This window comes from Bidens hawaiensis, unplaced genomic scaffold (genome assembly GCF_021521415.1).
Source record: "Bidens hawaiensis isolate Kalapana, Puna unplaced genomic scaffold, B.hawaiensis_p1.1 tig00005806_1, whole genome shotgun sequence".
Classification (NCBI taxonomy): domain Eukaryota; kingdom Viridiplantae; phylum Streptophyta; class Magnoliopsida; order Asterales; family Asteraceae; genus Bidens; species Bidens hawaiensis.
Genome location: NW_027491382.1, coordinates 550,676 through 563,959, shown reverse-complemented (window position 1 = coordinate 563,959; position 13,284 = coordinate 550,676). Strand labels below are relative to the sequence as shown.

Sequence of the window (13,284 nt, the reverse complement as noted above, 5' to 3'; positions counted from 1 at the left end):
TTTATATTTTGGGTTTTCTTAAGGTATATTTACTAGCGAAACCAATATCCACCAGAAATGCGCCAACTCGCAATTGTAACGCAATATCTGGTTTTATTGGCCGAATAAATATTGTTTTAAATATGATAATTTTAAAAATAATACGCTACACGAGCGCAACCTTTCTTTATTAAGTATGTTAATAAGATGAATTTATTTTTTAGGTTTAGTTTTGTTACCGTGACAAACGTAATTAATTCAGACATAATTCACGTTGACTCACAACTGCAATGCCTGATTTTGCCTACCGAATTCATCGCGTAACGCACGGGTAAATCACTAGTTGCCATACTAATCAGAATATGAAATTTTAAAATATTCCTAAGAAAAAATATACAAAATAATATAGCGAGAATGTGTAATGACAATAATGCCGTAATCTTTTTTGCACTTTCTGTTAACATTTAACGTAAGTTAAAGTTAGTAACTAACATTGCTAAAAAAATTAAAACTTTAGTGCCTATATTTGTGACTTTTAAACCTTAGCATTCAACCTTGTTACTTTAGGTAAACGCTAGGGACCAATAACTTATTATTTTTAAAATTACCATATTAAGAAAAATATTTATTCGGATGGTAAAATCGGACAGAAGACGCTAATTTGGAGGGTTTTAGTTACGTTAGCAATAAAATCGAAAATATAAATTTGTTGAGTAATTATTATTATTATTATTATTATGTGTGAAATCAATTTAATACGGGATGAAGCAAAGCAAAGGTTTGCCTCGTCATTGCTATGCATCCAGTCCCCCTTTAACAGCTGTATCCCATCCATCAACTCCGGTGTTCTTCTCCGGCGAGTTGTATGGATAATTGAACCATGCTTTTCACCCGTGTGTCTCGCTTTCACTTTAATTTGTTTCGCTAATGTTGCTGCTGGATAATGAATTGGATTCTACTTGAAGGACAGCCAGATCTCATTCATTCATTCATTCATTCTTTTGGTCTAGTTATAGTGATACCACAACAATCTTTCTTTCATGGGGGACGGGGAAGAGGAGAGCTCACCTCAGGTTTTCATAGTTTTGATTAGTGAGTGTGCGTGTAGCTTCTCGTTTGATCGAGTGTGCTTGTATCTATACACATGCAGATATATGCCACTGCTTGTGTGTAAATATAACCAAATTTTCTCTCGTATCATTATCCTTACAGACCCCAGGTACTGCACCGCCAAATGCAGAAACCGAGGCGAAGGAAAAGTCATCAAACAAAAAGTCAAAGAGTAATTCAGGTAACGGAAATGTCAGAACCGGAGAGGCTGGGAAGGCTGCATCAAGTTCAGGGAATGATGGTGCCACCCAAAGGTTTGTAGTCACTCGTATAATTAGTTTCATCATTTGTTGAAGTTAGATTTTTTTTATTCCATTTAATTGTTAACGGGTCGAACTGGGGCATGTTTAATCTCAAATGGGTCAAATAAAAAGTTTTAGCTACACTTCTTTGTCATTTACTGACAAGGCAAAAGGTATGGCGTGTGCACGAAACCGAAATAACCAATGCAACTGAACTGATATAAACGAACCGAGTAAATAACAAACGGTTTGGTTTTGTTAAAAAAAACAACTGATTTCTTGATTCGGTTTCGGTTTTGCATCAACCAAATAATCAATTAAAAAAACGAACCGTAACTGAAATAATCAACATAACGGAATCGAATTAACACAACTCTATAAAATACTGACGGCTTTTTTTATATTTTTAAGAAACTGATGTTTTGATATGGTTTTGTTTTTCCATCAACTAAAGACTGAAAAAATAGAATAGTTTAGAATTGAACCAAATCAAAAAAGCAATTTTAAGTAGTTTATAAGAAGTTAATGAATGGTGCAGATAAAAAATTATAAGTCCGAATGTGTGATTATGAATTACTATGTTATTAAGAAAAAACAATTTAGGACCAAAGTTTTAGGCCTAAATTCATGATTTTTGGGCTTTTTGTTTTGCCCAAAATTTTCAAGCCTGGATGGTAAAACTTAAAACACCGAAACCTAACGGTCCTAACTGTTCCCGTTGGGAAAAAAAGCGGATGGTTTTTGAAAACCTAAAAACCGAATTTTCAGTACTTTGGTTCAGTGTAGCTCATAACCGACCCAAAACGACCCCTAACAAAACAAGTTAAGGACCCTCTGTTTTTATTTTTGTTGTGCCTTGCTGACTGTACTTTTTGAAACAAACAGTGCTGAAAGTGGGAGTGATGGTTCATCAGATGGAAGTGAGGAAAATGACCAAAATGTAAGTTTTTTTTAACGCTTGATATAAATGTTAAAATATAGAATTAATTACACGGATAGCTTTTGTGGTTTGGCCATATTTCAACTTTAGTCCCCAGGTTTCAAATGTTACAACTTTACACCAACTGCTTGCATGAACGTAACACCATTGGTCTCTAAAATGGATGCAGGTTTACTTTTTTTGTTTAGCGGGTGTAAAATTACCTTTTTATCCCTTATTTTAAAATAAAAACAAAGCGTAAAGAAATAGAATAGTAAATAGAGTTAATTACACGAATGGTCCTGTGGTATTCCCATCAAGTATGGTCCTTAACTTTAAGAAAGTACATATATGGTCACGAATAGTTTGAAAACGTAACAGAGATGGCCCTTGAAATGGATGGGTGTTAATTTTTTCATTTAAGTGCATTTGAAATGGCTAAAATGCCCTCTTTTCATGGTAGTATGAAGCTTTCGAATATTTGTTGTTAACTTTTAATCTCTTATGTTTCCTTGTATATTGATAAAATTAGGGAGGCAAGAAAGGAAGCTTCAATCAGATGCTTGCGGATGGTAATTAATAAATTACACACACTTTCACCTTTTTCCATCTCTAATTATATGACTCAGTGGTTAAAAGTTAAAAATCATAATCTTCATTTGTGTTCAGCTAATGCACAGAATAACAACAATGTTGGGCCAAATATTCAACCGCCGGTACCTGGAAACCCTGTGGTTTCCAATCTGAACATGGGGATGGACTTGTGGAACCCATCTGCTGGAACCGGAACCATGAAAATGAGGCCACCACCAATGATGCCTGATCAGTGGGTTCAGGTTCTATAAGTTTACTTGATAATTTTCTTTCATTTGATAATTTTCATACAGGATAAGTCAATGAAAATATGAATCAGATACAATTTATGATATTAGCAGGATGAACGGGAGATAAAGAGACAAAAAAGGAAGCAGTCTAATCGAGAGTCGGCTAGGAGATCAAGATTGCGCAAGCAGGTATCTTGCACTCATTCAACTGTATAATTAGCTGGCATCCTAATATTATCTTGTGAATATTAGAAACTAGGATGCTAAACAGGCTATGTTCTATGGGTTAAACCTTGAACCAAAAAATTTGACACAAACCCAAAAATCATGTCTAACACATGAATCTGACACGGATACTCGTTTGACCTGTTATTTTTTTTGCATATTAGTACTCCAGAGTTACAAATTTACAACCAAAAGAATACAAATGCATATAAGACAAGTACGTTCAAATTATAAAGCACTTTTTAATTAATGGGTCAACCCGCAAACCAGCCTAGTTGACCAGTTTTGCTAAATGTGTTCACAGGCTCGATCTAAAACTTACCCAACCCTTGTAGACTAAACCCAAACCCGTGAATATCGTGTTGTGTACAAAGATTATCAATAAAATAGAAAGGAAGATACTTTATTTATCATTGAGTTATCTATATTTCTTACTTCCAATCGTGTATGTTAGGCTGAGTGTGAAGAGCTACAAGCGAGAGTAGAAGCACTAAGCAATGAGAATCATTCCCTCAGAGATGAGCTGCAGAGGCTCTCCGAGGAATGCGAGAAGCTTACTTCTGAAAATACTTCAATAAAGGTTTACATCAACTCTAATTTTTCTTCTTTTCATTATTAATACTTAAAAGTTTAAGTTACAAAATGGGTGGATTGGGGTAACTACGGGCTTAAACGAGTCGAGTGAAGCCGAGCTTACTTATGTTCAAGCTCAGCTCGTTTATACTCGAGAGCTTGACGTTTACTCATTTCCAGCTCTGTGTCTAAAACTTGAGCTTGAATGGCAAGTAAATTTCCAAGCTCGTCCCAAAATTGTTTTTCTTTCATATATATACATGTGTAGTTATTGCTATATACAGTTATAGTGATATTTATATCTAGAGTAAGTTTTGTAAAATAGAGTAATTACTCTAGAGCAATATTTGTAAAATTACTTTGGAGTAATTATTATTGCTCTACAGTTTTAAAGTAGCGTAATATCTATTGCTCTACTTCAATTTTGTTGTGGTACGCATTCATGTAAATTTTTGTATAGTACATGCTGCTCATTCAAAAATTAACATGAACGTGTTGGTTGAACAGGACGAATTAACTAGGGTTTGTGGTCCGGAGGCAGTATTAAACCTCAATGCTCCTCTTGAATCTAGGGTTGATGAAGGTAACAATTGAGTATAGGATGCATAGCTAAACAAGTTAGTAACTGGAGTTATAAAATTAGGAGAAAATCTTACCTTTACCTAGTGAGTATGGGAAAACCGACGGTTAGGATTGATTGCGGGAACTTATATGTTGTTGTGGCTTAATCCTTGGTGGTATTGGCATATATACCTGCAACTGCAACCTTTTTTCTTATCCATCTATACTTCAAATACATGGACTTTGTGTTTGTCTGTAATGAAATGTTTTGCGTTATGTTTTAAATTCGAGTAAAAAATTACCATTAATGCTCTAGCATTTGAAGTTAATCGTATTTAGCATATCCTTTTGATATATAAAAACTGTTAGGCTACCTTGATGATGCAAAAGCTATCTTATTTGATAAGCTTGTAAGGATTCAAGGACTAAAGAGAACATATATCGAAGCCAACAAGAACTTTTTACAATTTTAAGGTTAAGGTTTGTATATTAGACTTCACAGCTAGATGAAATACTAGAACCATTTTTAATTAGAAATAAGACGATGAACATATGACTTTTAAATGTTCACTGATTTGAAACTGAGTGCTTTAGAAAATAAAGTCACTTTAATTCTAAAATTTTATATTTAGAAAAACCTTACCACATCATACGACACCGTTGGTGCGTTACTGAACCGTATGACACCTAATGAAACCATAGAACACTTAACTAAACTATAAGCTTAGTTAGGCTATCATACAACACATTAGGACATCTATGACCCCTTACCTCACCATTTGTCACTTGGAACACCATACAACACGATATACAATATTTTGACATCGTACTGTAGATCACCTTAGCAAACCGTGTTGAACTGTAGCAAACCAATGGAAGCCTTACCACAGGATGCTACTCATTAGGACGCCATACGACATAATACCAAAATGTGCGGCACCTTGACACACCGTACATCTCTGTATATAAACCTTACAACATCATACGATACCGTTGGTGCATTACCGAACTGTATAACACCTTACGACATCATAGGAAACTTTACTAAATTTTAAGCTTAATTAGGCTTTCATACATCATGTTAGGACATCGAGTGACCCCTTACCACGCCGTTTGACACTTGGAATACTGTACAACAATATAAAACATTTGGCATCGTACGACACTGTGGATCACCTTAGTAAACCGTGTTGCACTTTAGCTAACCTATGAAAGCATTACCACACCATGCGCTCTCATTAGGACAACATACGTTATAATACGATAACGTACGACACCTATACACACCATACATCTTTATAAAAAAAACCTTACTGCATCATATGCCATCAATGGTGCATTACCGAACCGTATAATACCATATGAAACCGTAGGACACTTCACAAATTTATAAGCTTACTTATGCTATCATACGTCACGTTAGGACATCATGCGACCTCTTACCACACTATTTGACACTTAGAACATCGTACAACCTAATATAAAATATTTTGACAGTGTCCAACGTTATGGATCACCTTAGCAAACCGTATTACACCGTAGGAAATGGAAGCCTTACGACGCCATACTTCTCATATGGACAGCATACGACATAACACGACAACGTACAACACCTTGACACACCGTACATCTCTATAGAAAAACTTTAAAACATCATGTGATTTCGTTGCTCCATTATCAAACCGTATGACACCATATGAAACCATAAGACACTTTACTAAACTATAAGCTTACTTAGGCTATCATAAAACACATTAGGACATCAGCGACCCCTTACCACGTCGTTTGGCATTTGGAGCACCGTTCAATACAATCTAAAATATTTTGACAACGTACGACACAGTGGATAACCTTAGCAAACCATGATGCACTGTAGCAAACCAATGGAAGCATTACCATGCCATAGTTCTCATTAGGACAAGATACAACATAATACGACAACTTATCACCTTCACGTACCGTACATGACGGTAGAAAAACCTTACAACATCATACGACACCATTGAGCATTACCAAACCGTTTAACACCGTGGACAATTTACTAAATTATATTCTTACTTGGTACACCATACAACACGTTTGGACATCGTGCGATCCCTTACCTAGCCGTTTGACACATGGAACACCGTACAACACAATATAAATATTTTGACATCGTACAACATTGTGGATCACCTTAGCAAAACGTGTTGCACTTTAGCAAATCAATGGAAGTGTCACACCCCAACCTAAGGCGGAAATGCCGAGGCGTGAGCATGATTGCTCATAGCTCGAGGTAACTATCATACAATAGTGGTGACAATATCTAATAATTAATTAATTAAATACCAAATATAACATCCATGAATAAACCAAATAATCCATAACAAAATCCATGATAATCAAAGAAATAATTCAACTTAAAAATTTTAAAAATTGTTTCTTGAAATAGCCTAGGGTCTCAACTAGCAATCCATGACTTCAATCATTCAATTCAAACGATAACCTGCATATACGTAGAAAATAGATAGATTTGTCAACAATAATGTTAAGTGAGCAAGTCATCAGTTTTGCAATGATATATATAAAATGAAATATAGCAAAACATAAGTAAAGCGGTAAATGTAACCAAACTAATAAGCAAATAAGTGTCAAGTGAACCATTGCCAAGCGAATCGGGCGCAGGTTAAACAAGACGATCGTATGATCAGACTATATGAGAATATGCTAGACCTCTCCGAATGCGCAAAATAACCAAGTAAGCAAGTAGCAAATATGTTTAGCAATTCACACACAATACAACGTTTGCTAATGTTAAGATTTATAAATACAAATACTTTAAGTACGTATACGCCCCCAAAACGTTTGAAAATAAGTAAAACGGGGGAATGACAAAACTCACCTTAAATATTAAGCGAGTATATGTAAATTATTAAGAATAAATATGAATGCTTCTGAATAATGCGCCGAACGAAGACAATCAACAGGACCTGAAACTTAGCGATATGAAAGTATAAGTAAAAACGAACTTAATGCCGCTGGAATCAGTCCAAACGGATGAGTATAGCTCGAGTTATGTTAATTTTAATGTTTAAACGAATCGAGACTGACCAGAATCCGAACTTCGAGTCGGAAGTTGGCTTTTGGTCAGAACCATTAAAATTTTATTATGAAAAGAAAAGTCTTCTGGATCGAACGTTGAATCCGACCAGAAGTATGAGAAAACGATAAGTCAAAGTTGTTGACTTTTTACCCTTTATCGGGTTTTAAAGCAATTGACCAGTCAATACCCTTCAATCTCAAAAATTGATTGAAGGTTATCGACTAGAGAATGTTTATGAATGAAAACTCAGTTTACAACTTACCCGAAAAGTGAAATAATGATGAGATATAACGAGTCAAAGGTCCTTAAACTTGCAAAGTCAATCAGTTCTAAACGGTTCTTCAACAAAAACACCAAAAACCGAAAGATTTGAGAGAGACAGAGAGGGTGACGGCTGAGAGGTGATGTCTAGGGTTGTTGTCAAGTTTTGTGGCAGGTGTTTGATGGTTGTTTATATAGGAAAAGCTAAACCGAACTAATTATAGGCTTTTTGGCTCGTTTAAGCAAGTAAATACGAATTAAATGAAAGAATCACTGAAATAATCTAAAAGATTTGATCTTGTGCAGGAAGTAAACGAATTAGAATATATATTTCAGTTATATTATAGTTTCTTGGTCCTTAATTCTCTCAAACGTGCCTAAAATGCAAGATTCTATACCTTAAACGAGTTTAGGAAACAAGATATTGTGAACTAACTGTGCAGCTCATCCATCGCGCCGCGCGGTGGCCTTGGGGCCTGCCGTTGTGCAGCGCTCCGGCCTCCGGCGGGGATGTTTTCCTTTTGTGCAGAAATGGTCCCTCCAGTTTGATAATTTGATCGTTTTAGGAACTTGTTTATTATAACTAATGAATAGACAATATATAAAAGATGAAGGACTTAAAGTGAATGCAAAGAAACTTAATAGCTTATAATTGCAAAGTCTTATTAAATATTAAGATCCGAAAAATGTTCGTACGATAATAAAACGACAATAAACGGATATGACAAAACCAGAAATATTACAGGAAGCCTTACCACACCATTCTTCTCATTAGGATAACATACGACATAATCGACAACATACGACATCTTGACACACCGAACATCTCTATAGAAAAACCTTACAACATCATACGAGACCGTTGGTGCATTACCAAACAGTATGATACCTTATGACACCATAGAACAATTTACTAAATTATAAGCTTACTTTGGTTATCATACAACACGTTAGGACATCAGCGGCCCCTTACCTCACCGTTAGTCACTTGGAACACCATACAACACAATATATAACATTTTGACATCATACTATCATGTGGATCACCTTTGCAACCCGTGTGGCACAGTAGAAAACCAATGAAAGCCTTAACACAACATTGTTCTCATTAGGACAACATACGACACCATGACACACCGTGCATCTCTGTTGAATAACCTTACAACATTATACGTATCATTGGTGCATTACCAAACCATATGTAGGGATGGAAATGGGTCGGGTTTGGGACGGGTTAGGCATTCCCAAACCCATACCCGGTTAGTAAAATCCATCCCAAACCTGTCCCAAACCCGTCGGGTATCGGGTATACTCGACAGGTTTCGAGTTTACCTGATAGTTAAGCAAAAATACCTATCGGTATACCACTCCTAAAACCTGTCGGGTTTTATCGGGTTTTAATCGTTGATGTAGATAACATTTCTAAATCACTTCACTATACACATAATTTAAAAACTAAAAATATGGGATATTATATATTATGTAGTTTGCTTAAACAGTAATAACAACAAAACAGCATTTAAGTTGCATTCTTGAGTAAATTAATAAGAAAACCATTTGGTCTTCCCCTAACCAAAAACCACCGGCGCTTCCACTCTTTCTCAGCAAGCATTTTATTGAATACAATATTGTTTTTATGAATACTTTTATATATATTTTAAATAAATATGTAAACAATATTATGTTGGGTTACTCGGGTATGTAATTGGGTAAATGGGACAAAGCTGTCGGGTAATCGAGTCGGGTAACCGGGTATATTATAAATCTCATACCCATCCTAAACCCGCGAAAAATTACAAAATTAATCCCATGCCTGTCCCATACCCTAATGGGACGGGTATTACCCGTCCCAATTACGTCGGGGGGTTCGGGTTTTATTGCGATCCCTAACCGTATGACACCATATGAAACCGTTGGAAACTTTACTAAATTATAAGATTACTTAGGATATCATACAACACGTTTGGACATTGTGCGCCCCCTTACCTTGCCGTTTGACACATGGAACATCGTACAACACAATATGAAACATTTTGACATCGTTCAACACTGTGGATTACCTTAGCAAAGCAATGGATGCCCTACCACACCATGCTTCTCGTTAGGACAACATATGACGTAATACGAAAATGTACAGGACCTTGATACATCATACATCTCTATACAAAAACCTTACAACATCATACGACATACGACATACGACATTGTTGGGGTATTACCAAACTGTATGACACCATATGAAACTATTGGACACATTATTAATTTATAAGCTTACTTAGGATATCATACAACACGTTAGGAAATTTGCGACCCCTTACTTCACCGTCTGTCACTTGGAACACCATACGACACAATATAAAATATTTTGACATCGTACGGCACTGTAGATCACCTTAGCAAACCGCGTCGCATTGTAGCAAACCAGTGGAAGCCTTACCACAACATGCTTCTCATCAGGACAACATACGGCATACATAGGGCACCTTGACACACCATACATCTCTATATAAAAACCTTGCAGCATCACACGACACCATGGGTGAATTACCGGCCACACCTTATGACACCAATGGACATTTTACTAAGTTATAAACTTACTTAGGCTATCATACAACACGTTAGGATATCAGCGACCCTTTACCATGCTAGATGACAATTGAAACACCATACAACACAATATAAAATATTTTGACATTGTACGACGTTGTGGATCACCTTAGCAAACCTTGTTGCACAATAGCAAACCAATGGAGCCTTACCCCACCATGGTTCTCACCGTGACAGCATACGGCATAATACGAAAATGTATGACACCTTGACAAACTGTAAAGAAGATCACAAGCTTGTTGGTAGGGAGTTTATGAAAATCATCTAAGTTTTACTCCTAGTAAGGTTCAGTCTCAAGCAAATCTACAGTGCCCGAGCATACTTGGTTTGTTCAAAGAAACTAAGTTACGACTAAAGTGATCCGAGCAAGAACTTTCTTGCTCGTGGTAGCGTATCCGAGCAAAGTGTAGTATGCTTGAGAAGATGAAGCTTGCTTAAAAGGAATATTTGCACGTTGCAAATATTCTAAATGTTTTCCTGCTCAAAGATTACAAGGTTAAAGGAGCAATGCTCGTAATGAAATAGTCTGCTCAAAGACCTTTTACACTTGCATATTTTCTATTTTTACTAATGATTATGGTTTCCTGAAGGAATGTTAGGTCCAATATAAATAGAATGCTAGATTACATTGATGGGACATCACTGCACACATTACTCACCTGAGTATATAGATTTCAGTGCCAACATTCCTTCATATCCTAATATTTCCTTGTACCTTACTGATTATCAATTTATGCAATGGAAATCTTTTGAGTTTATTGATCTTTTGTCATTTCCTGTTTTAGCATCTTACTAATTATAGTTGATTGCCCGGCTGTAGTTAGGGTTCTTCATTATTCATTTTGGTCTCATTAGCTACCGTTCTTATTCGTAGCTAAGTGAATTTCGAGTCCAACGATCCTGGCACATTTTCATGATAATAAGGTATTAATTACAACATTTTTATAAATGTAAAAGTAAATAGACATAAATAAGTCTAAAAGATAACTATTATATTTATCACCTGGCTTCGTCCTAAAAACTTCAGAATCTATCCACCAGGGATATCAAATGTTTTTCAAACTTAATTAGAAATGATCAAGGTTGTGTCCTAAAAACCTTAGGATCCCTCCACTTTGACCATTCGCTGTTTTAAACCTAAAGCTAAGATTTTTCAAGCATCACCATGAATAAAGAAAAGTAAATTGTTTAGTTACAACCAAGCTTATCAAAGGTTCACAATAATTTAACTCTTTGCTGATATCTTGTGTGTGCACCTATTCAAGTTATTATTATTTGTATACTTTTAACCCTATTGAGATTTTTAGTTTTGACCAAGGTCAATTAACTAACTCATGGCATTCATTTATCTATTTTTCAGAATAATCCATTTATTTCATACAAGTTTTTCTAAACAAGGATTTGATGAATGTTTGAATTTTGATCAAAAACCTATCTTTATACGAAAACTTTTAAAGCATCTTGTATCCTAACAGGATACTTAAACCTGTTTCCAAAATATGTCAAACCTTTGGTACTTGAAAATTCATTTTACGAATTATTTTCAAACAAACCAACGAATTCTAGAAAATGTTTTTCAATCCAAATGTACCGGGGGTTGTAGCTTATTGGTTACTTAAGCATACCCCATCAACTCGAAGAGATTCACAGGCAATTTGAAATGGTGGAAAGGTGCACGTGGCTTCAAGATAATACAAAGTGGGAGCTTGACTTAAGGATTCCGTAATAGGGACCTCAAGGCGGAATGTTCCCTCAACAAATAGCGATTTGAAAATTTAACAGCTGTAAATGGTGATAATAACTGTTAAATTTTGGGGACAATTATTGTGGGTCAATTTTATGACTCAGGATCCCTGATCTTGCAGGATCCTCGATTGGTGACTAACGGTGTATTTTGATCTTGGCTTTGACTTATTCTTGCAGGTAAACATTGGTGACTTAGTAAACTAAAAAGACTCATTAATAACTAAAGGAAAACGCGTGGAATGGGTCCATAACGGCTAGGAGTAATGATCAAGTTAAAGTCCTATTAATCAGGCGGGATCCTCGGAGGCAGTTACCTTATTTATATTGTTTTGATTAATATCCTGGCAGGTTGCCCATATGGATAATAATGCAACGGCTATAAGACCAAGTCTTGCAGTAAATACGAAGTATTAGTCAAAAGCACGTGAAGAATGATCTACAACGATCCTATGAGTGCTACCCAAATTGAAGACTTAGTAAATAGACTAGATTTTCGGATACCCATTATTTTCCTTCACTATATAATGAGATTGCTGCATGGCATAGAAACTCATCACTTTTGCACCCACAACACTCTCACTACTGTAACTTAGATGCCATTGCAATCAACCCTCAAATCTGTAATCTTCTTTTCATCAATAAATTTGAGGTAGACAGATAATTTTTTCCTTTCGAGGTTTTTTTTTTCCGGAGATCATCACCAAGATCAAGGGATTTCCTTGCTATATGTTGTGTCAATCATTTACTTTACTGTAATTACTTGTCAGTTTTGTGAAGAACACACCACCTCACATTCTAAGTTTGATCACTTAGTTGTTTTGGTAATTTTTAACCAAAACACTAAGATTATATGATAATCTAACTATATTATTAAAGTAAAATTATTTTTTGGCATCATTCTAAGTCTCCATATAGGATGTCATGTAAGCAGTTTCATACTTTATTAAGTCAATCAATTATGTTATATTTGGAAATCTTAATAAATAGGTTTTAGAAATATTTTAGATGAATGAATATATATACAATTTCATTAATATCCTATTAGTATAATATAAGTTAACCTTTGAATATGTTTAAATATAATGATCTTAACATTTCACTTAATCACACGGGTCACGATCCAATGTTATATTCAAAGATTTTTTTTAGAGATTT

General features: G+C 35.3%; 1 protein-coding gene across 1 annotated transcript; it reads left to right on the top strand.

The window, feature by feature from the left end:
• Positions 1–1,019: 1,019 nt before the first annotated feature.
• Positions 1,020–4,685, top strand: LOC143630749 (G-box-binding factor 1-like). The gene is made up of 8 exons (XM_077099674.1): positions 1,020–1,103; positions 1,192–1,343; positions 2,217–2,271; positions 2,783–2,822; positions 2,920–3,086; positions 3,183–3,263; positions 3,754–3,879; positions 4,380–4,685. The coding sequence occupies exons 1-8, from the start codon at positions 1,020–1,022 to the stop codon at positions 4,464–4,466; spliced, it is 792 nt and encodes a 263-aa protein (XP_076955789.1). The 3' UTR covers positions 4,467–4,685.
• Positions 4,686–13,284: the final 8,599 nt, after the last annotated feature.